Source organism: Mus caroli, chromosome 15, assembly GCF_900094665.2.
Source record: "Mus caroli chromosome 15, CAROLI_EIJ_v1.1, whole genome shotgun sequence".
In the NCBI taxonomy this organism is placed as follows: Eukaryota; Metazoa; Chordata; class Mammalia; order Rodentia; family Muridae; genus Mus; species Mus caroli.
Window position 1 is genome coordinate 79960599 of NC_034584.1, and position 27259 is coordinate 79987857.

The window sequence follows — 27259 nt, forward strand, 5'->3', positions numbered from 1 at the left end:
TTGTAGACCAGGCTGTCCTCGAACTCAGAAATCCGCCTGCCTCTGCCTCCCGAGTGCTGGGATTAAAGGCGTGCGCCACCACGCCTGGCAAGGACCATTGTTTTAACACAATTTCTTTTTTTTTTTTTTTTCGAGACAGGGTTTTTTTGTGTAGCCCTGGCTGTCCTGGAACTCACTTTATAGACCAGGCTGGCCTCAAACTCAGAAATCCACCTGCCTCTGCCTCCCAAGTGCTGGGATTAAAGGCGTGCACCACCACGCCTGGCTAAATTTAACACAATTTCTAATTTGAAAAAAAAATGCATGTGTGTATGAGAGGGAGAGAGAGAGAGAGAGATCAGAAGAAAAGTTCACGGAGTTGGTTTCTTCCTTTACAGAGTTCTGGAGATTAAACTCAAACTGCCAGGCCTGTGTAAGTCCCTTTGCCTCCCTGAGCCATCTCTCTGGCCCTTTAACACGGTATTTAGCAGTTGGTATGGGGACAGAAGGAAAGGAGAAGGGAGGGAATGGGAGAGAATGAAAGGGATGGACAGACAGAAACAGAGACAGGAGGGAAGGAGGAGGCAAGGAAGGGAGACCTTGAGACTGGGAGGCCTTTGTCCTGTGGGATGGGGTCTGGCTGGAAGCCTGAATCACATAGAGCAGGCACAGCAGCCAACTGGGAACTCTAAGGCCTTCACAGACAGAAAGAACTACCCAGGACATGGACACACACACACACTAAAGTATCAGTCTTCAAAAGTCTGGACTCAGCCCAAGCAGGGATACTGGAGACTTCCCTCAGCATGGGACCCCTCTCCACACAGTGGTGTGCTGAGGAAAGCCTCCTCTGAATAGGTCTTGTGCAAACTCCTTGCTTGGCATCAATGCCTTCATAGCTCTTGCTCTGGCCCCTATGGTCCCAGGCAAGACAGAGGGGCTTTGTCTGATGCTATGGGGAAGATGGATGGGGTGGAGACTAGCAAAGGGTTGCCTTCCCTAAAGTCCTCTGGGGTCACCACTCAGGTCAGAAGCTCAATTTCTCTATGGAAGCTTAAAGGTCAGGGCTCCACAGTGGCATTAAACAGGGGGAACAGCCAAGCCCTGGCCACATGCTGAAGTCACGGGGTCTGGTAGCTCTCTTATGCCCTCAGCAAATTTCTACTGACAACCCAGTGGGTGCCAGGTGCCAGAGTGGTGGTAGGGGCCAGAGGTAGCAATCACAAAATTATGGATCCAAAGATTATACCCCATACCCGAGAGCTGGGGCTTTACACACTCTGCAGAATGAGGTTCATGAGAGAGAGACAGAGACAGAGACAGAGAGATCACCCTGGGTTACTGGGAGAAGAGACAAAGCCATCATAGCATTCTGTGGGAAACGGGTGGGGAGGATGGAATGTGGGATGGAAGGATGGAGGTTGCAAAGGGCAACACAGGTAGCTACTGAGGCTGAGGGGAAAGCAAGCTCTCCACTGAGGCCTCCAAGAGGAGGCAGACTTGCCCAAATCCTTCAGTTTAGAGCCCAAGGCCCTCCCCATCCCCAAGTGAGTCCATCTGTGATGACCTGCAGCCCTCCAGCCCAGACAGTGGACAAAACAGAGACACCCACAAGTCAGGTGAGGGAAGCTAGGCCTCATCTCACCCATGGCTGAGACACCCAGTACAGGACTGACCAGACAGCCAGTTGTGTCCCTACTACTAACTCCCCTTTTCTTACTCACTCTTCTTCAGCCATCTGCAAGCTGACTGATAAGGCTCAGGTCGCTCTTGCTTCTGGCTCAGACCCCTGTGTACAACCATGCTCAGGAAACTGCCTCTTAGCAAGAGCACACCTGACCCAGGCAGGAACTAGACACACGCACATATGCACACACACGTGTGAGCGCGCACACACACACACACACATGGGCAAGAAGCAAAAGGAATCATGGGGCAGAGTAAGTTGTTCCCTGGAGTGACGGTCTAGAACTGCCTAAGTCCGGCACCGGTGAGTAGGACTTCTTTAGACATAGGCTCTCGCAGGTATAGAGGAGCTCAGAGGAGAATATGTTGGATTTGGGGTGATTACTCCGATGGCTGATGTCTGTGTAAGAGAGAATTTAGACCAGGCCACAGGAAGCATGCACTGTGGAGAGGTATAGACAGCCACGCAGCGTAGGTCAAGTGGCTAACAAGTCCTGAAGAGACAGGAAGCACCCACACACACACACACTTTGAGCATACCTCAACCATGGCCTTCGGGGCCTTCAGAAACATCAAGGGACATGGCTCAAGCATCTTACCTCACCGGTGGCAGTACAGGCTGTGTAGATCCCTTATACAAACCCAGATCCCTCATTCCATACCCACACAGCCAAGCATGGCAGCATAAGCCTGAAATCCCAGCACTCCGGAGACTGAGGCAGGAGGATCATGAGTTCAAAGGTCAACCTCAACTCCCCAGAGGACCTTAGTTCAAAGAAAGCAAAAAAAAAAGCGTGCCTAGGATCAGAAAGTTTTAGATTTCAGCAGGTTCTTTTTAAAGTTCTGGAACCTCTGCATATACATAACGAGCTTGGGAGGGGTATCAAGACTAAACACAAAATTCATTTATGGTTCGTGTATACATTTGACATGTAGCCTCAAGGTAATTTTATACAAATTTGTAGACACACCTGCGTTCTGACTGTAACCCATCACGTGAGGTCAGATGTGGAATTTTCCACTTTGGCATCATGTTGGTGCACGCCAAGTTTTGGATTTTGGAACATTCCAGATTCCAGATTCGGGGTTAAGGGAACTCAAGCCAGCTGCTGGTAGCACCAGCCACAAGAGGATGTGGAGATGATGGGAGGGGCCATCCTGGAGGCCTGTCAGCTGTGCTTGACACTTGCCCACAATGTACAGTCGTCCCCTTGAGTCCTCGCCCTGGCTTTAGGGGTTAAAGTTCACAGACAGCTGGACCTGCCCACATCTGGATCTCGAAGGACAAACAAGGTCACAGAAGTGCAATAACGCCCAACTTCAGGATAGCACAGGAGAGAAATACTTCACGTTGCAACTCACTATGTGGAAAGAGCCAGAGTGGCAGGTTAAGTGCGCAGCGACGAGAAGAAAAACGTAATGTCTCTCCCAGAGTCTCAAAGTGTTCGCTGCTCTAGCTGAGATTTTAATTATGGGCAATGTAATGATCCTCGCCTTAACTGATAATTATCCCCCACATTAAGGACTAATGTTAGAGGGTTAGGAACCACTCCCAGCGTAGCTGAGCTGTATACCCTGTAGACTTCAGCTCTGGGTGCCCCTCCTCCCTGTGCTCAAGGAGGTTTTTCTGCAGGATCAGGACACGGCTCAGAGGCAATGCACCACATAACATGGGGTTTTCTGATGGGGGCACCTGGCATACTGTCCCCAAGGAGACAGGAACAGCATCCCTCTACCCCAAACTAATGGGAGTTGGATAATGTCTATATTTATAACTAGGGCTTTTACTTTAAAATGGCTCCTAAACACACACAGGTGATTGCGTACTTGCAATCACACTGAACCTAGACACAACACCCTCAGCTTCAGGAGAGTTCTGCAGTCCGAGGAGGCTCTTAAAGGAAGTAAGAAAGTACTTCAGGGGCTGGTACAAAGTTCAAACTGAATACCACTGAGGGTTCCCCAAGTCCTACCTCCTAGGGTGCACCCATCCCTAGGGAACACCCTCTGTATAGGAGACAAAGGAGCTCATGGCCCTGAGCTGGGGCAGCAGCTTTGTATTCGACAGCTGTACAAGCGCCCCTTGCCTTGGATTTGCAGAAACGCACACTCAGAATGAGGACAAGCCAAGCGGCAAGGGGGTGGAGGGACCCTAAGAACAGGGATCAAGTTAGGGGCACCCAAAGAGAGCTTTAGTTGTGATAGTGACCACCCCTCCCCTCTCAGATCTGGATGCAGCTGAACTACCCGCCCCTCCTGCTGACATCAAAGCTGTCATTCAGGAATGTACCCCAGGCGAGAGATGATAACTAGGTAACTATTCCCAGGTCTCCCTGAAGTGGAGAGAGGGGGAGAGGGAGAAGGGGGGAAGCCACCCTAGAAACGCCCAGAAGCCCGCAGTGCTGGGCCCCGACTCAATTTGGAGCTTGGCCACAGGCCCAAAACCCAAAGGACCTTAGTGACTAGGAAAGGACAATGGAGACAGACAGATGGACAGGAGGAAGCACATTCAGACAGGAAGACTGCGGATAAGGGAGCTAAGAGATGGGGTGAATGAATTCAATTAAGAGGAGCAACATGGGAGTCCATGACCACATACAAAAGTATTTAACAAAAACCAAAAGTGGTATACCCCAAATAGAGAACGAGAAGCCAGACATGGAGGGAAACATGCTTGTATTTGTTTATGGGCTTAAAAAAATAACTGTTTTGTTTTTTGGTTTTTTTTGGACAGGGTTTCTCTGTGTAGCCTTGGTTGTCCTAAAACTCACTGTAGACCAGGCTGGCCTTGAACTCACAGAGATACACCTAGCTTCTGCCTCCGAGTGCTGGGATTAAAGGCATGCACCGCTGCCGCCACCACCAGGCTGAAAAATTTTTATTTATTGGGGGCCATGTGTGGAGGTCAGAGAAAAATGGTAAGAGTTGGTTCGTTCCTTCCACTGTGTGGGCAGCAGAGATCCAAATTCTGGTCCTTAGGCTTGGTAGCAAGTGCCTTAGCCCACCAGGCTATCTCACCAGTGTGGCTAAGAAAATAAGAGACTACCCAATACGTATCCAGTGCCCACCTCTGAAGTCTTCTCAGTCCTTTCCATCTATAGGGAGTTGTTAAACCCATCTGTGGTCCCAAAGCAGAGATGTACCGGCAGGGACATGCCATTACCTTCCCTTACAAACACCAGGGAATCCAGGTGCTCATAGGCTGGGCACACTCTAAAGCCAGGGTAGATTAGGAAACTCAGGAGAGCTATCCGGACTCCATCTCCCTGTGAATTCAGAGAGCCTTTCCTGAAATGTAACGGATGCCTTCCTGACTCTCCTGTCCTGCAGCACAGGAAGCCGAGGGTTCCTGGCACAGTTGGGCTAATTCCAAGCCCGCCATGAGGAGGCCTAGAGCTTGAGCTCGGCTTACCGAGAAACAAGAAATTAAAGCTGTGTGACGACAGCGCTGCTTTCATCGTGAATAAATGAGCACAATTACCTCCACGGAGAAAAGCGAGCGCTTCAAAGGCAAGAAATGGAGGAGAGGGGAGGAAGAGGATCGGAGAGAAGTAATCACCCTTAATGAGTTTTATCTCTAGGGAAATAGCATGATGCTTTCAGTACCCACAGAGAATCAAATTAGCCTCATGCCAGTCACATCTCCCGGAGATGACAGATGTGCCCACTGTCCCTTTATCGTCCTTCCAGAAACGACTGTGCTGATGAAGAGGAAATCTGAGCGCCTCAGAAGTCCCTTGGCTGCACCCAATGGGTCCACTGTCATTGCAGGGGAGCCGAGGGTCCACAGATCCCCAGTGGCCTCACTTCCCTGCGCCAGCATGGTCACATCATACCCTAAGTATCCCTAAGAGGTCTGCTATGGTAGCCCCAGGGATGAAGCCTGATGCAGAGGCTGTTACATGCCCCGTACTGCTGCTGCTGAAAGATGGCAAGGGTCCTAAATATCAACTAAAGAGAATACATGAAGTGACCCAGGTCATCACTTGCCCACGCAGATAGGGTAATGTCTGACTGAACATTGGTCTGGCACACAGCAAGCACTCTGTAAGTGTCTGTAGCAGGTTCTCAGCTAGATGGGCATTGCTCACACCCTGGAGACACCAATCCTCCCTGCAACGGTGCCCCTCAGCTTCTCTATCTGAAGCAAGAGAGTCTACAAAGCCTTCTACATAGGGCCACTTGACAGGGAGGGACTGGGGAACCAGCTGGCTTCCCCTGATGCTTCTCTGTCAGGAAGGAACCAACCATGCAGCTAGCCGAGTCTTACAAGACACTGCCAAAGAGATGCCAGCTGAAGCCTCTGGATAGAGGAGGGGTGTTAGGAAGAGAGGTGGGGAGCTGGAGAGATGGCTCAGAAGTTAGGAGCACTGACTGCTCTTCCAGAGGTCCTGAGTTCAATTCCTAGCAACCACATGGTGGCTCACAGCCATTTGTAATGGGATCTGATGTCCTCTTCTGGTGTGTCTGAAGACAGTAACTGTACACTCACATATATAAAGTAAATAAATCTTAATTAATTAATTAATTAATTAATTAATTTTAAAAAGGAAGAGAGGTGGGGCCATGGCTACCTGTGTGTCCCGGAGGTAGCGCTTGTTTATTGGGTTTAGACTTGGCTAAATTCAAAGCAGGGAGAAGAGGCAGAGGAGGGGAGTCCCTACACACACACACACACACACACACACACACACACATTTTGTCAGCACTTCCGGTGCACACCGTCAATCAGGGTGTCTCCTAGACCTCTGCCTTCCTGCTCACCACCAGGCACCTGAGAGGCAGGAATCAGGGATCAACACTTGCCAGACAGCAGGAAGAACTGCCCGCATCCTGTTGGCAGTCAGCCACAGACAGGGAGGGGAACCGTAGAGGGGTGGGCAGCCAAATGTCCTTCTCCCTCCTCCACATTTCCAGACAATAACCAACTTGAGATACCGACGTGCCGGCAGGCCAACCTGGCATCCCATATCTCAGAGTCTGTGAAAGTTCTCCAAGAGACCGCCCCTCCTCTTTGGATGCACAGAGCCACAGATACTCACTCTCTTCTCTCTCTGCTCGCTGCCTCCATCTTTCCTCCTGCTTCCCACACTTCCACTACCTACAGGCCTCAAGATGAACGCAATAAATGTGTACTGTGTGCAGATAAGATTCCTACCCTAGAGGGCAGAGATTCTTCGGATTTCATACTGACATCCTAAAGACAGAAGGATCTCCAAGTCACCTCCACTATAAATCAAGTCCCTAAGTCAGGGAACCTTCCAGAAAGATGATCTGTTCAGCACGGAACCTATTGGGAATTGGTTTTCCAAGTGGGTTGAAACTGTACCTAATAGAGGATCAAAGACCAGAATGAGATCTGGGAGTTCACAATGGTGTTGTGTACTGCTCTCAGCTGCCTCTTCATTTTTTAAAGCGACCGTTGGCTACAGTCAGAGAGGTTGGTCTTGTCTTTAAGACTGGTCAGGACATGCTGGGCTAGGAGTATCTTCGGGGCGGAGGGAGGTGAATTAGTCTTCGCACCAATAAGGCATGACTAGAACTGACAACTTTCGGGATCCAGGAAGTTGAAGGCTCAGGATTTTTACCCTAACTGCACAGTTTGGCACTAACCAATTAAACTGAAAATCTGGAATAAAGAGCTTTAACTTTAAATCTGCTTGCAAATGGCTGAGGCAGGAGGATTGTCACGGTTTTGAAGCCAGGATAGGCTTTGGAGCCAGACCTTATCTAAAAACAACAGAACTCACTTAGATACATCTAAGGTATCTGAGGCATTTGGGTATCAAAAGTACATCTCACCTACTCAGGCCCCTCCTAACATTATCTGGAGAGGAAGACACAGACCCCCCCAAGAAGGTGAGTGAGAACTGGGAGGCTGGCAGCAAGGAAAGTGCCACCTGAAGAGACCTTAATGGAGATGACACACAAGTCCAGGACCTGTCCTCTTACGTCATGTCACTGGACACCCATAGAAAACCCTCACACCTCACAGGTACACTGTGAGCCTCTTCTCATCATGCACAAAGCAGAGGTCAGCCCCCCCAACCACCCCAGCAGCCTGTCCCACAGGCTCCAGATACTTACCAGTGAAGTCCTCGAAGCACTCACAAGTGTAGCCACCCTCACGGCTCCGGCACCGGCCGTTGGCCCCGCATGGATTGGAGTAGCAAAGATCAATTTCAGTCTCGCAGTAGTCCCCAGTGAAACCCGGTGGGCAGCGGCAGCGCAGGCCTGTGATGGGATGGATAGGCCGGAAGAGCACCGTGGTGGAACTAATGAAGGGGGCTGAACTGTCAAACCTAAGCACAGACACGCACTTCATGTAGTTCTCGCAGGGCTCCCTCAGGCAGATGTTGTCATCGAAGGGCAGCACGCGCTGGGCGGAGATGGTGGTGAGCAGTGTCCGGTTCAGGTAGATCTGCTCCTGTAGGTCCTCTGACGGGAAGAACCGGCCACGGGCGCCACCGGGGAGCAGTGCCGAGAAGGTCACGTTCAGGATGTTGGAGCTGACATCCGTGTCGTTCTGGATGTTGAAGACGAAGATGTCATCCTTGGTGGTGGACAGTACTGTGGCCACCCCTTCTACAAAGAGGGACAGCAGCGGGGACAGGAACTTCTCCTGCGACATGTTCTCCAAGCGGACAGTGATGCTGTTGGTCAGCATGTCATCTGTAATGATGGTCACGCGCAGAGTGCAGAGAGCGGTGACGCTGTGGATACCATCTATGGGACACAAGGAGACCTGTTGTCAGTAGGATGCCCGAGACAGTAAAGGCTCCTACAACCCCACCAAGGGCAGCCTTAGATGTACCTGGCAAAGGAGAAGCCAGCCTGGGTACCCCCACTTTCACGGCCCACCCTTGACTTCCTATATACCCCATCTTCCTGCTGACACCTCTGACACACTCTGCATCCCAACCACAGCTCTCAATGTGCCCTTTTCTTAGAGACACCTCAGGGACCCTCAGCCCCATAGCACATAGGGACTTCTCAGCTCACAGATCTCACTCCAGACATGAAAGACCTGGGATCCTCACTGTACAGTGAACCTGACCATCTCACCCTGACCCCAACCTCCCCTCTTCTCACTACAACTCTTCCCATTATCGCCCCCACACAACTCAAACCCCACCATAGCAGCTCAACCCTGGTGCCACCAGGGAGCGGCCCCACACAATGTGCCATGTCGTGGCTTAACGCATCTGAGCCTTATGCACTTGTATCCTTACACGGCCAGCATGCAAGAATGCTGGATAGACAGTGTTTTGCAAAGGTAACTAAGAGCTCTCTCATAGTTCATAACTGCCAATGCAATAGGACCACCTATCCCTCCACATCACTGCCCAAGCCTCCCCTCTCCTCAGCCCCCACAATGGACACTACCCTTTGAGTTGGTCAGCGCACAAAGACCAATGTAACTATGGTCCAAGGGAGCCAAGCTCAATCCCACGCTAGAAGCAGAACTTTGCAGCATCATCTGTTTCCATGGTACTGGTTTGACAGGCATAAAAGGGACAAGATAGAAAAGAGACTTGAGCCACGGCTTCAGAAAGTGCCTGAGGCCAGAGAACATGTGTCAGGAGTTGGAGTCCCCGCAAGGAGGCTCTAGGATGCTATGCACGAGGCCACGAGGATGGAGTATAAATTTGCAACAAAGGCCCTAAGATGTTAGAAATGCCAGAACCACGGGATGCCCACTGAGGAGAACTACAGGTATGGAGTAGATTATGTGTACACATAACCAAGAGAGGTTATGTGTGAACAGCAGAGTCGGAGATGAGGGGCCACCTTAGCCCTATGGACCCCAGGTGATTACATTATAAGCCCGACAAGCTAACCGTGAGCTGTGGGATTCAGAATTTTCCCCCACCGGACTTCAGTTCTGCTTTAGTCTGATCGTTTCCCGCTGTGTCTCCATTCTTCCCTTCTGGAATGGATTGCTTACTCTGTGTTGTGACAATTAGAAGTAGATAACTTGCTTCTTGACTGTCTGGGGAGCTCATGGCTAAGGGATGACCTGCATCTCAAAAGAGATTCTCCACTCCCACTTTGAAATGGTATTGTCCAAGACTATGGGGATTTTTCAAAGTTGGACTGAATGTATTTTCCATTATGAGATGGCTGCGAGCCTGTGGGGAAAGGAGCAGAAGGCCATGGCTGTAAAGTGGTATGTTTCTGTGTCAGACTGATAGAGGGTGCACTTGTGATAGACACAGGTTTTCTTTGTGTAGTTCTGGCTACCCTAAACTTGGTCTGTCAAGCAGGCTGGCTTTGAACTCAGAGATCTGCCTGCTCTGCCTCCTGGGTGCCTGGGGTTAAAGGCATATGCCACCATCACCCTGCAGAAAAAAATTTTTTTCAATTGAAGAAAATATGATGGGGCTAGACAGATGGCTCAGTGTTTGAAACACTGGCTGCTCTTGCAAAAGATGTGAATTTACTTCCTAGCATGGTGATGCACAACTGTCTATAAAATTCTACACCTCCATCTGGCCTTGTGAGCGCCAGGCACACATGTGGTGCACATATGCTCGTGCAGAAAACTTCCACACACATAAATCAAAAATAAAATTTCAACAGATCATGAGCATTCTTAATGACACTGAGAGGTGTTCTTTAAGTGGTTAAGATTATAATTTAAGTATAAAGTTAAACTCTTTTTTTTAAAGATTTATTTATTTTATGTATGTGAATACACTGTTACTGTCTTCAGACACACCAGAAGAGGGCATCAGATGCCATTATAGACAGTTGTGAGCCACCATGTGGTTGCTGGGAATTGAACTCAGGACCTCTGGAAAAGCAGTCAGTGCTCTTAACTGCTGAGCCATCTCTCCAGCCCCCCAAAGTTAAATTTTTTAAAGAGCTTGATTATAACCCAGGGGCATCACTAGGCTACATACAGGATTCATACATCTCCAGCTCTGCCTGCCTCAGTTTCTCTCCATCAGCATCCTCACACCTGTCACAGTGGATGTCTTATAACCCAGCTACATCACCCCATTTCCCTGTGACTGCCAATGACATGTGGAATAGAAATACATGCCCTGAACCCCACTTATGGCACTTCACAGTCTGTGTTCATGGCCCTTCCTCATCGCCATATGCATACTTCCTGGCATCTTACAACCCCTCAATCCACTTTAGGGATTAAATATACGCCTTCAATTTTTGCCTCGAGTACTGCCTTCGTCACTATCCACTTGCTGTGGATAGTGCCACCTGAGTCTCTGCTCACTCACCTCACTGAGGGCCCTCCACTCTGAGAACCCTCTGACTGCACCTCAGTCCCTCACTGAGGGCGTCCATGCTAAGCAACCACCCAGGGTCTCCATGTTGAACACCTGTCCTTCCCCACATTCATGCTTTTGTTCCTGCTCAGGGGTGGCCACAGTCCTACTCATTCCAACTGTTTATGCCCAAGAGTCCCTAAGGACCAAGGACTCTCAGGTTGTGTTCCTGTAATTATCGTTTGCACTGGTGTCGTCTAGAACAGTCCCCAGTACTCAGAAGTTTCTAGGTAAGCAAGTGTGGATGAAAGGAGGGCAGACAGCAGGAGCCTACTGTCTCCTCCACTCCAGCACAGACGCACAAACACCACCCAGGGTCGGCTTTCCATCGAGGCATGTTTTTGTAGCCGATTTGATCTTGTCACAGTGGTTTGACTAGGACAGTGCTTGCTTCCTGGTGGCAACTGTTTCAAGACATTCTTTAACCACACGGGGATTTGTTTGTCCTGGCCTAGGACGTGAAAGGTCATATGACTTTAAGTTAAAAGCCTCCTTTCTTATAGTGGATTGATTGGGTTACCCTGACCCACTGTAAAAGGGGACACCAAGTCTCGGCCTTCACAGGGGACAGCCCAAAGAGGCACAGCACAGAACATACCAGGAGGAGGAGCCACAGCCTAGAGGCAGCTCTCCTCACTCAGAGACAAAGCAAACCCAACCACAGAAGCAGCTCTGGGTACTGATGTGTCAGAAGCATGGCCACGCCTACTGCCTGCCCTGGTGCTAACTCCTCCCAGGCTGTAAACCAGAGGTATGTGTGGCTTCAGTGGTCTGAGCCAACCTATGACTTACTAAAGCCTTTGGGGGACACAAGTGTAAATGCCTGTCACCAAGGCCACCACTGAAATGAAGGATGGGCCACCCTGAGATGGAATGCCACATGGTGAAAACAGATAGGGTTAGAAACCAGCGAACAGGGCAGATCTAGATAACATGGCATTAGAAGGGAGCAAGCAACCCCTTTTACACAAGATAAAACAAGAGTGTGTGTGTGTGTGTGTGTGTGTGTGTGTGTGTGTGTGTGTGTCACTGCTCGGGAGTCCAGAGAACTAGACCTGGCCATTCTCTGCAATGTAGATACTGGCTCTGTCTGGGCCACCGACTTTAAATAAATTCTATTCTAGAACAGCTTCAGAATTGCATAAAATGTGTAGAGAGAGACATCCCAAAGACTTTGTGCCCACAATTCCCATTAACCACGTCACTAAATTAGTGGGGGACAAGTGTCATCATTGAAGGGCCATATCAGCGCCTACTAACCACAGTTCAGTTCACGCTACCCTCAGGTTCCCTGTGTCCTTCTCCTATCTAGGTCCCCACTCAGAACCCCAGGTGACATTCAGGCACAGACCCTCTAGGCTGTGGTGCTGTCTCAGGCTCTCTGTGCCCTAGGTCCTGATGGTGTAAGTGATTTTAAAGGCAAGGATGCAGAGAGCTAACTATCTTCTCCATGCCTTCTGTTTATTTTGCAGCTAGGTTGGGTGTGCAGGGTCAGCATGCACAACTTAGGAAAGCTTATACAGCTCCCCAGACCAGAGCTGAAGGCTTTTCCTCTATGTGAGGACAGCGCAGGAACCAACCACAGCCTCCACTGGCTTTGCAGTATCCTAAAGCAGCCCGATGCTTCAGCATCCTTAACCGGCCCGATGCAACATCCACCACCTTCTCAGAAGTCACCGCACTGCCTCAGACAACAGGAAGGAGGCAGAGCAGGGGTCAGGCAGAGCACCAGGCTGTAGGGTGGCTGCCAGCAGGGCCTCTCAATGCCTGGAAGAACTTTCCATGTCTCCACAGTGAGGGGTAGAGGCTGTTGCCTGATCCTCAGACATGGATGAGGGGCAGTGGCGAGAAAATAGACGGTATACATCCACAACTGCATCCTGATGCCAAGCGTACCTCTTCACAGCCTAAAGCCCTCCCAGTATGGAATGGGGAGCTGGGGTCAGAGCTACAGCTCTGAAGCCCAGTGCAGGTGACATCACTGAGGTTGACAGGCAGCATAGCCATCACCAGGAGGGATAGAGGTTGCTTCCCTGAAGCGGACATGCAATGAAGAAAAGTGGTGGGAAAGCCTGGGAAGTGAGAGGGAAGAGGGGGTCCCTGTCCCAAGTGTCTAACAACGGCACAATCAGCCGCTTCATTCTGAGACCAAGCTCCGGAATCCGTAAGTGGGCAGAGCGCTGCAATTCCTATGGTTCCCTGCAATCCCAGGGAAGACTGGGAGACTGAGGCAGTAGGATTATCATGAGTTTGAAACCAGCATGGGTTCCAAAGGATGACAGCATGGGACCTAGTTTGGGGACACAATTCACTGGACAAGGGCACCCCAGGTCCCACATAGGTTGGGGAGCATTATTTAGCATGGACCACATGAGAACGAGAAGTCACAGGGGGACAAGACCACAGAGGCAGGAGACGGAAGTCGTCTGCTGGCCTTGTGTGATTTTGAGGGGAGGCAGGCAGAAGGGAGTTAAACCCAGGAATGAGTCCTTAGCAGTGTGGACAGATCCATAAAGGTCTCCTCACTGGCCTCTTCAAACGAGGATAGTACAACACTGAGAGCCGGAGTATGCTGAGCTGAGCCACTCTTACAGCCGGACTGAAAGGCCCCAGCGATGGTGGGTAGGGTGGATGGGAGCCGGCAGGAAGATCCCAGTCCTGCCCGCTGGAGACTAGGAATAGGGTAGGTTAGTTTCTAACCTATTAGACAACAAAGCCTGACGGACAATTCAGTGAGACTTGAATAGAAGCCAGTGCCACTACCCACTCACTATGGGACCTCATCCCCCTTGCTGTCTCTAAACTGTCATGGCTTTGACACTTAGGGAGAGCCGCTGCTGCCATCAGCAGATCACAGCCAGATGCTGTACCCCTGTCCCCAGCTCCTGTATTCTCCAGGACTCTACGGACTCAAAGCACTGGGAACTGTGCCTCTCCCTGGAGCCTGGGAGGGCTTCTGAGTTCACAGCAAGGCTAGACAGCAGGTGGTATTTGGCTCCAGCCCTGAGGGCATCTCCAGGTCTTCTTTTAGCTGCCTCCTCATCCCCTCAAACAAAAGCTGAAAGTCATGGGACAAGGTGACAGGAGCTCTCAGGGTGTGGATGAGGCTCAGGTGGTGGGTGGGGCATGGTCAAGCACAGTAATGGTGGCAGCAAGAACATTGCTTCTGCTCCCTTTGTGAGGAGCAACAGTGACCCCCCCCCACCCTCCCCCTTCCCCCCAGCCTCAGGATGGAGACCTGGGGCAGCAGGAATGGTTCCACACACTGATGCCATAACAACCAGGCCACCTGCTCTGACTCCGTTCTGGAAAGACCTATGGTCACCTTGCAGTCAACTAGCAGGGTACCACAGGGGTCTGCAGCTGTATCCGTTGCCAGGAGACCAGAGGACAGAGCCGGTAGCCCTTTCCCCCATCCCCAGCTGGGTCCTGTTTTCACTGGTCTCTCCTGATCCCCTCCCCCTATTCACTCACACTTGGGGCCCCTTCTTGTTTGGAACCCATGCTCTATTTTTCCACTGCTGTTCTGTGGAGCTGGAGAAGGGGTCTCTGCATGGGAGGGGGAGGTGTCTCTCTCCTACTGGTCCCACTGAATCTTTGGACCAAATCCCAGGCAGCCAGAACCCAATCTACCCTGACTAGAGTCTGGGAGCATCTTCACACACACTTTCAAGTGCCCAGATTCTGACACCTGCTCAGGGAAATCTATACCAGCCTTAGAATCCTGGCCCCACTAAGCATTCACTACTCAGAGTCCCTTAGCTACTGTTTGTTTTGTTTTGTTTTGTTTTGTTTTGTTTTGTTTTGTTTTGTTTTTTGAGACAGGGTTTCTCTATATAGCTCTGGCTGTCCTGGAACTCACTCTGTAAACCAGGCTGGCCTCAAACTCAGAAATCCACCTGCCTCTGTCTCCCAAGTGCTGGGATTAAAGGCCGTGCGCCACCACTGCCCGGCTTAGCTACTCTTTTTAACTTAAAATGTTTTCAGGTTCCACCCCTACCCTAGTCCTAGGTCACTAATGTCACCACTACAGCCACTGCCACCTGTACCACAAAGAGGAGGCAGCCAGGCCTCCTGCACCAAGTGTCCATCAGGCCATCTGCCATCTCCCTGCTGTGAGTGACCTCTCTCTATGCCCCCAGCACCTGCCAGGCAGCTGGTCAGCAAACATCTGCTTGCTCAAGAGTCTAGGGCCAGCAGTGGGCTCCTTCCTAGCCTAACTCCTACCTCCAGAATACCCGCTGAGGCAGGTTCTCTTATTTGAATGTGAGAATATACACTCAGGCTCACAGGGAATGGCAGCCCAAGGGTTACTCCTACTGCTGGGTTTATGATAGACCCAACCTAGTGTCCATCCATAAGGACAATGACTCATCATGGGACAAAGGCAACTCCTGGACATCCAGGATGGCCTGTCTGATTCCAGTCCTCTGTACAGATATGTCAGGGATGAGAGTCCCTGTAGGCTGCTGCCCCATTCCTTAGAAACCAGGGGTAGTGATGAGCTTATATCCACCCAGAGACATGACAATCTTAGGCTTGGTGGCACAGTCCCCCAAAGCACTGGGTGTGGAGTTCAAGAACTAAACTGCCACCTACAAGCTACAGTGACTGTATCTTCTGTACCATGAGGGTCTCCTGCTACAACCTGGACCGGAGCCCACAATTCTCGATGGTCTGAGCACATGGCAGGCCACAGACAGCTAACATGGGCCTCACACATTCAACCTCTCTATGGGAACATGCAGGCAGCAAAATACCAAGCAGTTGCCACATTCTTCACCGAGCAATCATCTGAAAATTAGTGCCAGAGAAGACTTTTGGGGAAGTTAAGTGATGTGCAGACAATCTAGTCCCACACTGGGGACAGCCCAGGCTCAGGAGCTGACAACCTGCCACCCACCCACCCTAACCTCTAGTTTGCTCCACAGAGAACCAGATCAGCTATCCCATGTATAAGCCTCGGTATATCTAAAGGAGTGTACCATGATGGTGTCTGGCCTCACTGCGGTGCTGGGAGAAGTCAGGTATAGACGGCAGACTCCAGCCCATGTCTGTGCATGTAGACATTGTTCCCTGCTGCCACTGTTAGGAACGAGGAAACAGACATGTGAGGAGACTTCCAACCTATCACTCCCAGGAGAATCCCAGCCAGTACCCAGGCTGTTAAGGCTCCCCCAGTGGGTATGGTCTGTGATTAACCAGGAGCAGACCCCCTCCTTCTATAGCAAGCAAGATCTTAGCCAGGCTTGGAATCAGTCAGCGAGGAGCACTGTGGTGAGCGCCTGAAACTTCACAGCTCCAAATGCACTCATCCAAACAAAGCACCCATGCTCTCCATGCTCATCTGGTTTCCAAGACACCGTCACCTGGTATCTCCCCCTACTCTTAAACTCTTCCCACTGTAAATGTCAAGGAACTACCCTCTCACAAGAGCCAGAGAAGAAACACCACCCCCAGGGAGTTGGTATAGGAGTACCAAGAAAGACATCACATGATCTAAAAAAGACAACTTCCAGTAGCACAAGAAACGAAGAAACCAAGGAGGCACGAAATGACATCTTCCTCCGTTCTCAACTTGTGGGTTACACAACCCCTTTAGGGGTCACATATCAGATATCCTATGTGTCAGATATTTACATTACCATTCATAACAGTAGCAAAATTGCAGTTATGAAGGAGCAATGAGAGCTGGTGAGATGGCTCAGCAGGTAAGAGCACTCACTGACTGCTCTTCTAAAGGTCCCGAGTTCAAATCCCAGCAACCACATGGTGGCTCACAACCACCTGTAATGAAATCTGATGCCCTCTTCTGGTGTGTCTGAAGTCAAGTGTACTTATGTATAACAATAAATACATCTTTGGGCCAGAGCGAGCAAGGACTGAGTGAGCGGGGTTGAGCAGAGCGAGCAGAAGTCCCAAAATTCAATTCCCAACAACCACATGAAGGCTCACAACCTTCTGTACAGCTACAGTGTACTCATATACATAAAATAAATAAATAAATCTTTTTTTAAAAAAAAAGAGGCAATGAAAATAACTTTATGGTTGGGGTCACCACAACATGTAGACCTATATTAAAGGGTCACAGCATTAGGAACGTTGAGAACCACTGTTGCTATGGGGCTCCGGGGTCCTCAGGCTTGGCAGTCAAAGCCAGCATAAGTCCACCAGCAAAGAGATCCCAAAGAGACCAAATTCAGAGAGACAGACAGTAGATGGAGGTTGCTGGGCTGGCAGCCTCGGGGGTTCAGTTTTACAGTGACAGCTGCTTTGTGACACCCTGAAGACGAGCTCCAGGGGTTGACAGACACTGTGCTGGCCGCATAGCAGTGGCAGTGAATGAAATGTCCTCAAGCCATCCATTAAAAAATGGTTACAGCATGGCTGAAGATATGACTCAGTAGGTAATGATGCTCACCGCGGAGGCTGACAACCAACCCTGGGCGGATCCCTAGGACCTACATGATGGAAGGAGAGACATGACTCCCGTAAGTAGTCCTCTAATTTCCTGCGTCCACTAATCAATCAACCTCTCTCTCTCTCTCTCTCTCTCTCTCTCTCTCTCTCTCTCTCTCTCTCTTCTCTCTCTCTCTCTCTCTCACACACACACACACACAAACACACACACACACTTAAATGTAATGGGGAAATGGTCAATGTGGCCGTAAAGTTTATCACTAAAAAGGAGCAAACAACTAGAGGGAGAAGAAGAAAAAAGGGAGGGAGGGAAGCTGAGGGAAGAAGGAATGCTCTTTCTGGTTTTACATTTAGAACAGGGCTCTACCCTAAGTTAGAAGGCAGCATCTAGCCAAGTATGGTGGCGCATGCCTTTAATCCCAGCACTCAGGAGGCAGAGGCAGGCGGATTTCTGAGTTTGAGGCCAGCCTGGTCTACAAAGTGAGTTCCAGGACAGCTAGGGCTATACAGAGAAACCCTGTCTCAAAAAAAAAAAAAAAAAAAGGCAGCATCTAATTCAAATGTGGAACCATCATTTATTCGATTAAAAACTCAGCTCAGGGCTAGGGAGATGGCTTAGTCTATGAACCACATGCTGTGCAGACCTGTGTGAGGTCTTGAGTTCAGATCCCTAGCAATCGGGTAAAAAGCCAGGTGTGGCAATGCACAAGGAAGGTCCCTGGGGCTCAGTGACCAACCAGCCTAGCAGAATTGGGGAATTCTCCGTTCAGTAAGAGACTTTCCTGAAGGATAGTTGAGAAGGACATTTGATGTCATTCTTTGGCTTCCATGTGCACCTGAACACACACACATACCTGCACATACACATGTGTGTGTACATGCATGTATACACACGCACATGTGCGCACTCACACACACATGCATACACACACACACACACACACACACGAATAGAGACTCATTATGACTATGTTTAATGCCTGAAATCCCTACCCCACAGTAGCCAGTCTGACCCCAGCCACAGGTGCTGTAGGCTCAGAAACCAGCAGGAACATTCTTTTGGAGAAAAAGAACATTCATGAATGTAGTAAGGGTCCGTTCCTCAAAAGGTCAAACACAGAATTAACGTAGGACTCCAAGACCCATTCTAGTGTGTGATTTAAAGGAACTGAAAAGACGCAGACACCCAATGCATGGGCGGATGCCCCAGCATGATGGACAGAAATGGCCATCAGCATGAATGGAAAACCACAACGGGATTCACCCAGTGAAGCTCCAAGCAGGATCCACCCAGTGAAGCTCCAAGCAGGAAAGGGGGCCACGTCCCGAATGTCCTACAGTGAAGACGCAGCTCAAACCTTCCTTCTAAACGGAATGTCACATGAGATACCCAGATGGGCATCGCCACAGAGGCAAGAGCAAGAGAGGAGAGATGGGGAAGAAAGGACTAAAGCCACAAGTCTCTGAGGAAAGAAACATTTTTGGGTCTGGACAGTGGTGGACACTCTAGAGACATCACCTGCTGCTGCAGGACTCATCTTAAACGGGTTTGTTTTACCTCATGTGAATCTGTACAATTGTTGGGGTTTTTTTTTTTTTTCTTAAAGTTTTAAAAACCTTCAGATTCTGGGTTAGAGAGATGGCTCAGTAGTTAAGAGCACTGACTGCTCTTCCAGAGGTCCTGAGTTCAAATCCCAGCAACCAGATGGTGGCTCACAACCATCTGTAATGGGATCTGATGCCCTTTACTGGTGTGTCTAAAGACAGCGACCGTGCATATAATAAATAAATAAATCTAAAAAAAAAGTCTTTAAAAAAAACCCTTCAGATTCTTTTAGGTTATTTTTATTTTATGTGTATGGGTGTTTTGCCTGCACGTATATCATGCATATAGTGCCTAAAGAGGCCAGGAAATGGCACTGGAGTTTAGAGATGGCTAGGAGCCACTATGTGGGCACCGGGAACTGAACCTGGGTCCTCTGCAAGAACAGCTGGGGCTCCTAACCACTGAGCCATCTCTCCATCCCGTTTTGTTTCAGAGGCAGGATCTCATGCAGCCCAACGTGGTCTTGAACTTGCTATGCACCTAAGAATGACACTAAACTCCAGATTCTCCAGACTCTCACTCACCAGAACTGGACTCTAAAGATGTACTTCATGTTCAGCTTCCTATTCAAGTTATACTGTATGTGTGCGTGAGTGCAGGTGCCCACAGAGGACCTGGACTTACAGGTGGCTTGAGTCCTTCTCTACAAGAGCCATATACAGTCAATCTCTAAGCAACCTCTCCCGTCCCTTCATGTCTATTTTTGAAAAGCTTTTTTTTTTCCTGGCCCCGTTCACTCTGGCCCCGCTTGCCCCCCCCCCCGCTTGCTCCAGCCATATTTATTTCATATATGTGGGTACACTGTCACTGTCTTCAGACACAGCAGAAGACGTCACCAGACACCCATGACAGATGGTTGTGAGACACCATGTGGTTGCTGGGAATTGAACTCAGGACCTCTGGAAGAGCGGTCAGTGCTCTTAACCACTGAGCCATCTCTCCAGCCCTTTTGAAAAGCTTTTTAAAGGAAGTCACAATCGTGATTTTTGAATACAGATTGTTTTAAGTAGGAGCTTACCCAAAACTTCCTTAAGTGACGTCCTTAAGACCCAGATGGAGAAGGAAGTCAGGAGATAAAGAGGCTTATTGTAAGCACCAAGTACCTTCTCTTTGAGGAGCTGGGTAGCCACCTGCTAACCACCAGTTTACCAAACCCACTGGCAGCAGGAATGCCGGGTTACTGCTCAGACAGAGCCAAGGCCACCACGATCTGTTTATGTAGTTCACCAGACATTGTGTAAGAAACCCATAGGCAGGTGCATTCAGTGCCCACAGGGAAGCCACGCCAGGGCTTCGGTTAGAATCACATGGAGAGTCTGGTGGGAACTTTATATGATCGAGCACCCGTTTATCTCCAGTGCTCGGGAACGATGTATACCGAATCTTCTGAACAAGACCAAAGTCTGAGTCCCCCCCCAACCTCCCTTTTGGGGGACATCAAATGATGCCTTCAAAGGGTACGGCTGACACCAGGAACCCAGTAACCGCAGGTGGTGGCTCACTACGGACATTACAAAGCGTACCTGGCTTCCACCCAGGAGATAGTACCCACGCCTCTCCCTGGGTTGTCACAACCAAAACCATTTCCATTGTCCAATGTCTGTGGGGGCAGAATTACCCAGCAACCACCCTGCTCTGGGAAACAACACGAGCTATCTAGCTTCCTCTACTTTGGGCTCTCAGAGCACCCAGAGCCCAGGAAGCAGCTAGACTGGGGGTTCCTGGCTTAGTGCCCCAGATACTGCCAAACCCAGCCCAAGTAGGGGCCTCAATATCTCCTGGCAGTACTGTCTGGGGTTCCCTCTGCCAGCTGGGTCCCAAAGGTGACACTGGCTGGGCCAGTAGAAGGGGGGGGACCAGCTTCACTCCTCCCTGCTACAGCCAGAAAGCCACCTTTCTACCTCCTCCTAGTAAAATGGGTGAAGCTCCCCCAGGCAAAGATTAACCAACAATGAGGGCTTAAGTAAGCGCCTGGTTCTAAGCCAGATGACGCCATCCGGCATAACAAGGTGCCCTGAGCACTTGCCAGCGGAGAGCCATATGTTCTCCAGCCCCAGACATGCCACCAACCCAAGAGGGCAATGAACAGCAAAGAGGAGAGCTTTTAGACAGCAACACCCCACTGCATCCCTCCCCTCCCCACCTCTCCCCACCGCACCCCTCCCCTCCTTTGTTGGCTACATTCTGTCTCACAGGGAAGCAACGTGCTCTGGCCTAGGGCTTTAGACTTTGGAACATTCCTGGCTTCTAACTAAACCCAGCACTGCCCCTCTTCCATTGAGGATAGAAAAGACAGACTGAGCTCGGAGGACCTGAGAAATGAGCCCTTGACCCTGGAAGAACACCAGCACAATTAACAACTGCTTAAAAGCCTTTCTCCCCTCCCAGCTGTCACCCTGCAGTTTTCTAAGAATCTCACAGAAACCCCTCGTGCAGCCTTAGTGGCTCCTGGTTCTACCTCATCAGGTAATGATTTCTACAAAGCACCTCTAGGGCCACCCTATAGTCGCACTTATCAGAAAAAAAAAAAAAAAAAAGAGGGAGAAGTTTCTTAGCAACATCTGCACTGTAACTTGAGAGCCATCGAAAAGGTACAGATGGCTTAGACAGTTAATTGCAACTCCTGAGGAGGCCATACCCACAAGTGCTTTGGTAAATTGGCTCTCGCCTGGAGAACCTTGCTTCCACACTCTTTCTAAGTACCCTAAGTATCTCTCTTTCTCTTATCTTCCCCTGCTTAAAGCCTGTATTAAGATTTAATTGTTAAACCCCTAACTCTGCTTCCTACCATCTAGTCCAAAATGCTTCTCTTCTCTGCGTCAAAACCACATACCCTGCCTGTCGGTGGCCGTGCACATTTTTAAACCCCAACACTTCAGAGGCATAGGTAGGAGGATCTCTCTGAGTTCAAGGCCAGCCTGGTCACAAAGTGAGTTCCAGAACAGCCGAGGCTATGCAAAGAAACCCTTTCTCAAACAAACACCCTCACATATCCTGGTATGGCCTGAGTTCAGATTCCCTCCCCCCCAAATTAGGGGAACCCCTCAAGTGGCTGTGGGCAGCCTGCTACCACTGACACAGCCCCCAAAATAGGCCCCAAATCCTTCATCTGAAATCTGTGGAGAATTCTGAAGTCCATAGGTTCATGTGTTGAACTTGGGGAAACGCACCTCTCTAGAACACATTTGTCATGTGCAGTGAGGCCTGTCAGTCTTCTGCTGTCTTTCTCTAACATTTCCTATAGAGAAAGTAATCACCAGTGTCCAACTGTAGCTGTAATACGTGCAGGAAGCTGTGGGCTTTGCTGCACCAACCGTGTACCTGTCTATGAGCAAGAGAGGAACAACAAAGGTGACTGGCACCCACAGCACCGGGTACCACAGCCAGGTAAGTAAAAGGAGCAGTTACTTCAACACAGGGCATCCTGGTTCCCAGAACCACCTACAAGGGCACTGCCCACACCCAGAAGATCAAAGGAAGAAGAGACAAGATGAAGTTGCCAGGAACCAGCTTCAAAGGTGAGGACGGGGCACCGGGAACCATCAGCTTGCGCACAGCCCATCAGCCTGGCCATTTGGCCCCCATACAACCTGCAGAGGACAGGACCATTCCTTAGAGCTCAGGCCCCATCATCCTGTAGGGACAGATCTCCTGCAGCATCTACTGGGGATAGGGAGCAACCAGCTCTTGGCCACTCAGGAACCTTTTAAGTGACTTCCAGAATACCTTTACAGAGCTCTGTTTTGAAATGTAAATACTCCCTGGAGAAGATTTTTAGACCCTAACTCCCACCTTCACAGGTCTGGCTCCATCCCCCCAGGGCCAGAGCCAGCAACCTGTAGCACACCTGAAAGCCCTCAGCCTGTCATTCACTGCAGTACCCAAGTCACCAAAGCTGTGGGAGGTACTGGAGTGGGCACTCACAGACACTTCAGATGCCAGGGGACCAAGTATCCACAGGGCCTCCTCCATCACTGGGGACATGCAGGTCACCTCCATGACTCCCAGCTTCTTTTAATCTGGTGAAGGAGGGGGCCCACATGGGTTTTTTTCTTCTGGGGAACAGATCAAAGGCTGGCCCTGAGCTGCCTCACAACCTGCTACCACGGGGTTGGTTTTTCTTTTCTTTTTTTTTCTTTTGGCTTTTTTTTTTTTAACCCTCTAGTTAAATATTTGTTAACAAAATTCCAGGCCTAAATTTCAAAAGGCTGATTTAACGCAGCATTTGCAGGGTGGTACACAAGTAGCTTGAGATTGGTGAGGAACTGTGGATGGTGAGAGGAATAAGAGGCTGGTGCTCCACCCCCCATCCCCATGAATGGGGCTCTTCAAGCGAACGGGAAAGTGTGAGTTCTAACATACTATATGTCTTTAGGGAGGCATGACCGGCTTTCTATGGCTGAGTATTTTAATGTGCGTCTTCCAGGCTTCCTTTCCCTCCACCAGATGGTGGAATTAGTCTCTGGTATTCAAAGGCGGGAACAAAAGCCCTTTCCCACCTCAAACTGGTCCTGCCTCTAGACAAGCTCCATGTCACGGGGAGTTTCTGGGTCCTCTCCCCGGTCTTTGTTGCCACGGGGCTCCTTCCTCATGAAACTAATGAGATGGGCCTATTTTGAGGTCAGCCTGCGCAAAGATCCAAGCGCGGACTTGGACCCCCTTGTGTGGGCTGGCGGCTGGGGTGGGCAGAGTGCCCATACCACTCAGCAGCTTCACCCAGCTCATTAGCAGGAGCTGAGGAGCTGAGGGAGCATAGCAACCAAGGAGCACAGCACAATCTGGCAGCCGGTTTGTCCCCGACCACAGCTCACCCTAACCCTGATGCCTCTGTGCACCGCTAGTGCTCCAGAGAGCCTGGGTGGCTCAGAGATAGATGGCCAGCATGGCTCTTCCTGCACGTTCACCCACACAGGCTGGTGCACGTGGCACTGCCCTAGGGCCCCTCTGCTCTCCCAGCTATAGATTGCTCAGGGCTACAGCCTCAACCTTTGAAGCGAGAACATGCAGAATGGAGCAGAAGGGTCACCTGTGGCCTCTGGGTCATCTTGTGGCTTCTGTGACTTTGGGCAGCACTTTGGCTTGTTTTGTTTTGCTTGTGACTCTGACATTTAGAAGCCTGAGTGACACTCCATCATCAACTCTGAATTGCTCCCAGGGCTCTAACACTATCTACAGTGGTGAAGTACCAAAAGGCAGTCTCTCCGTCTCTCTTGTGTCCCTCACCCTTGCTTGCCTGTTTCTGCTCCAGGAGGTCTGAGAGGTCTTCCCTGTTCCATCTGGCTCTGGGAGGTCCCTTCAAATGTGTAGTCCCTTGCTGAGCCTCCTGGGCTCATGGCCTCGAGCCTGTACATCCAGACTTGCACCCACTCAGACCACATCAGCTTGCAAACCCCTGCAGCGGCACCTCTAGTCTGAGTTTGAACAGATGGAAGAGATTTATACCCAACATCCTCTTACTAAGTGGATAACGGAAGATTTAGCAGAGACAAATTGGATTTCCCTCTTGAGAACTCCCCTAGGGGGGGTCTTGAAAACTGTGGGTTACCTTAGCTCCATAATTAGTGCAGAGCTGACTACAGGTACACTCGTTCACAATTAAAAAATTATCTGGCGTAAAGTCTTGGAAGATTCTAATCTGCAACCTAAACTCAAAGGAACTCTAATTAAAAATGTCATCACTCATTAATTCAACAAATATCTGCAGCACTGTGCGTGCCAGGTGAGGTGTCAGAATGCCAAGGGGAGGCCTTACCATGGTGCCCTTGTGGTGCCCTGAAGATGGCTACAGCCTGCTGGAGGCAGATGAGCCACACAGTTATCTGGTAGGAAGTGTCATGGGTGGCTGGGGTGAGTAATGAGAGAGAGAAGGAACTGTGTGCTAGTGAGAGGTGAGGGAGGCTAGCTGGGCTGATGCGAGGATACCCAGGATGCATGTGGGAGGTATGGGAGATGACTACTCTTGGTTTCCCTTCAGTTGCATGGAAGGGCAGCAGGTGGGTAATGGGGACTGGGATCTATGCTGTGACAGAGACTAGTTACAGCATAAACTAGTCTTCTAGACAGAACCGAGAGATACACAGCAAACCTATGCCCTCCCCACTCAGCCTTGCAGGAATATGGGGACAATCTGGGAATGACAGTCCCACTCAGAGGCCCATGCATTCTGTCTCAGAGTCCCTGGGTACATGGCCGACTCAAGGGCCCCAGGTGCTCGTGAACTGAGTGCCTGAAGAGGTGTATGCAGATACCCATGTGCAAGCCTGAGCAGGAGACTTTCATGGCAAGTGGTTTGAATCATTCACACCAGAGTCAGGATTCTGCCCTGGCCTGAGAAGTGGGGTGATATCACGTGGGACTAGCCATGGGTCACAGAAGAAACGAATACCCCCATCCCAGCTCCACACAGCAAACCTTGCAGAAACCATTTCTTTAGAACATCAGTGTGCTGGATTTCATTAGCAAGCATCACTCAGAGCCAAGAGGCTAGACAGGTAGGTTAGCCAGGGCCACAGCAGCCATGCCTATAGCCGGCATAGCCACGCCCATAACCCGCATAACCACGCCCACCGCTGGGTGGTCACGCCCACAGCCAGGCAGGCCCAGCCATTGCTGGTTATAAACACTGATGGGATGGGCAGTGACAGCCTCTTTGTTCTCACTTTCAGTTTTCAGCATCTCATCTCGGGGCTGTATAAGTACATTTTCATTATTCTGTATCTTAAACCAACGTATGGCTGCTGTCCCCAGTTCCTCCAATCTTTACAGCCAAATAACCTGGCGGGTAATTACACTGAGACCATTTCTTCCCACCTCAGTGGCATGAGGGGGCACCATGCCTGCTGACCACAGTGTGTTTATTTATTAACTCAAGCGAGGCTTTCCCACCCTCTGCTCTGGGAGGAGGGAGTCTAACTTAGCACTGCCAAGCTTTTGCTAAGAAGCCGGGGGAGAAGGCTGAGCACCCACACTTGTGCAGGTACCCCTTTCAACTGCTTGGACCCTAACGAGTACAGGGCCCCATGACTGTCCTCAACTCCATGATGTGACACAGGTGACACCGGGGCAATCTTGACTGTACCAGGAAATCTACTTTTTCTGTGGCCTCCACATTGTAAGAACTGTAAACCTTCATGGCCAAAAGAGCCGCTCGGCCCCGCTCATTGTGAAAACTTGCCCTGCCCAGAGTCTGAGCTACTCTGCAATGGCACCCACACACAGGACTGCAGACAAGTATCCCTGGCAACACCCTGGCAAGAATTAAGTGAGTCCCAGAGGCTGTGGAGAAATGCTGCTTCCTGGCTGGCTCTCCAAGGTTCTCTCTCTCCCAGCTTGTGTTTTATACAGTCCAGGACAGCTGCTTAGGGTGGTACGGCCCATAGTGGGCTGGGGCTTCCCACATAGATCATGAATTGTGAAAATGACCACAGAATTACCCACAAGCCAATCTGTTGAGGACGTTTTTCTCCCCTGAGGTTCTCTCTTCCCCCACTGACTCTAGTTTGTTTTGTGTCAAGTAGGCAAAAAGCTAACCAGCACGGGTCTTGACTAACTGGGTCCTGCACATCATCTAGAGCTGACATGTCAAAGAGTGCAAAGGGATTTCTCAGGGTCACAGGAGGGGTTTGAGTCAGGTGGGGTGTAACAGGGGTCTGGGAGCACCACCTGGGGCCCTCCTGCTCTAAAGAGGTGTGCATAACGTTCCTTGTTACATAAGACAGAGTCACACAGACATATACATACATAAACACACACACAAGACAGTCACCTGGGTGCTCCAGTATACAAGTTGAATAATTACTGTACAAATTATTGCACTTAGGCAACAGAATGGGCTTCTGGTATTACTGCTGCTTCAGGGACAGCCTGCCACCTGCTCTGGGAACTGTGTCCTGACCCTCCTGCCACAGGCCTCAATTCCCTATGGTCATAGACCAGCTCCTAGAAGGTCAGGAGGTCATGCAACAACTTATCCATTGTCATTTGGTTGGTTAATGCCATGCCAGGACTCTGGGCCCTGTAAATCACTTACCATACCAATTGCCTCTTGCACACAAAGAATTTTTATATTCCCTCTACCCCATAAGTTCATCAGCACTGCAGTCAGGACACACATCCACTCACCAGCACTGCAGCCAGGACACAATCACTCACTCACCAGCACTGCAGTCAGGATACACATCCACTCACCAGCACTGCAGCCAGGACACACACTCACTCACCAGCACTGCAGCCAGGACACACACTCACTCACCAGCACTGCAGCCAGGACACACAC

At 50.2% G+C, this 27259-nt stretch overlaps 1 protein-coding gene across 3 annotated transcripts in view; it reads right to left on the reverse strand.

Moving 5' to 3' along the window:
• The window catches only part of Celsr1 (cadherin EGF LAG seven-pass G-type receptor 1), a 137332-nt gene that overhangs the window by 72398 nt on the left and 37675 nt on the right, over positions 1–27259 (reverse strand). For all 3 annotated transcript variants that reach the window (XM_029469792.1, XM_021183487.2, XM_029469791.1), the window contains exon 2: positions 7753–8391. In XM_029469792.1, coding sequence (XP_029325652.1) covers positions 7753–8391 — 639 coding nt within the window. The remainder of the gene's footprint in view (positions 1–7752; positions 8392–27259) is intronic.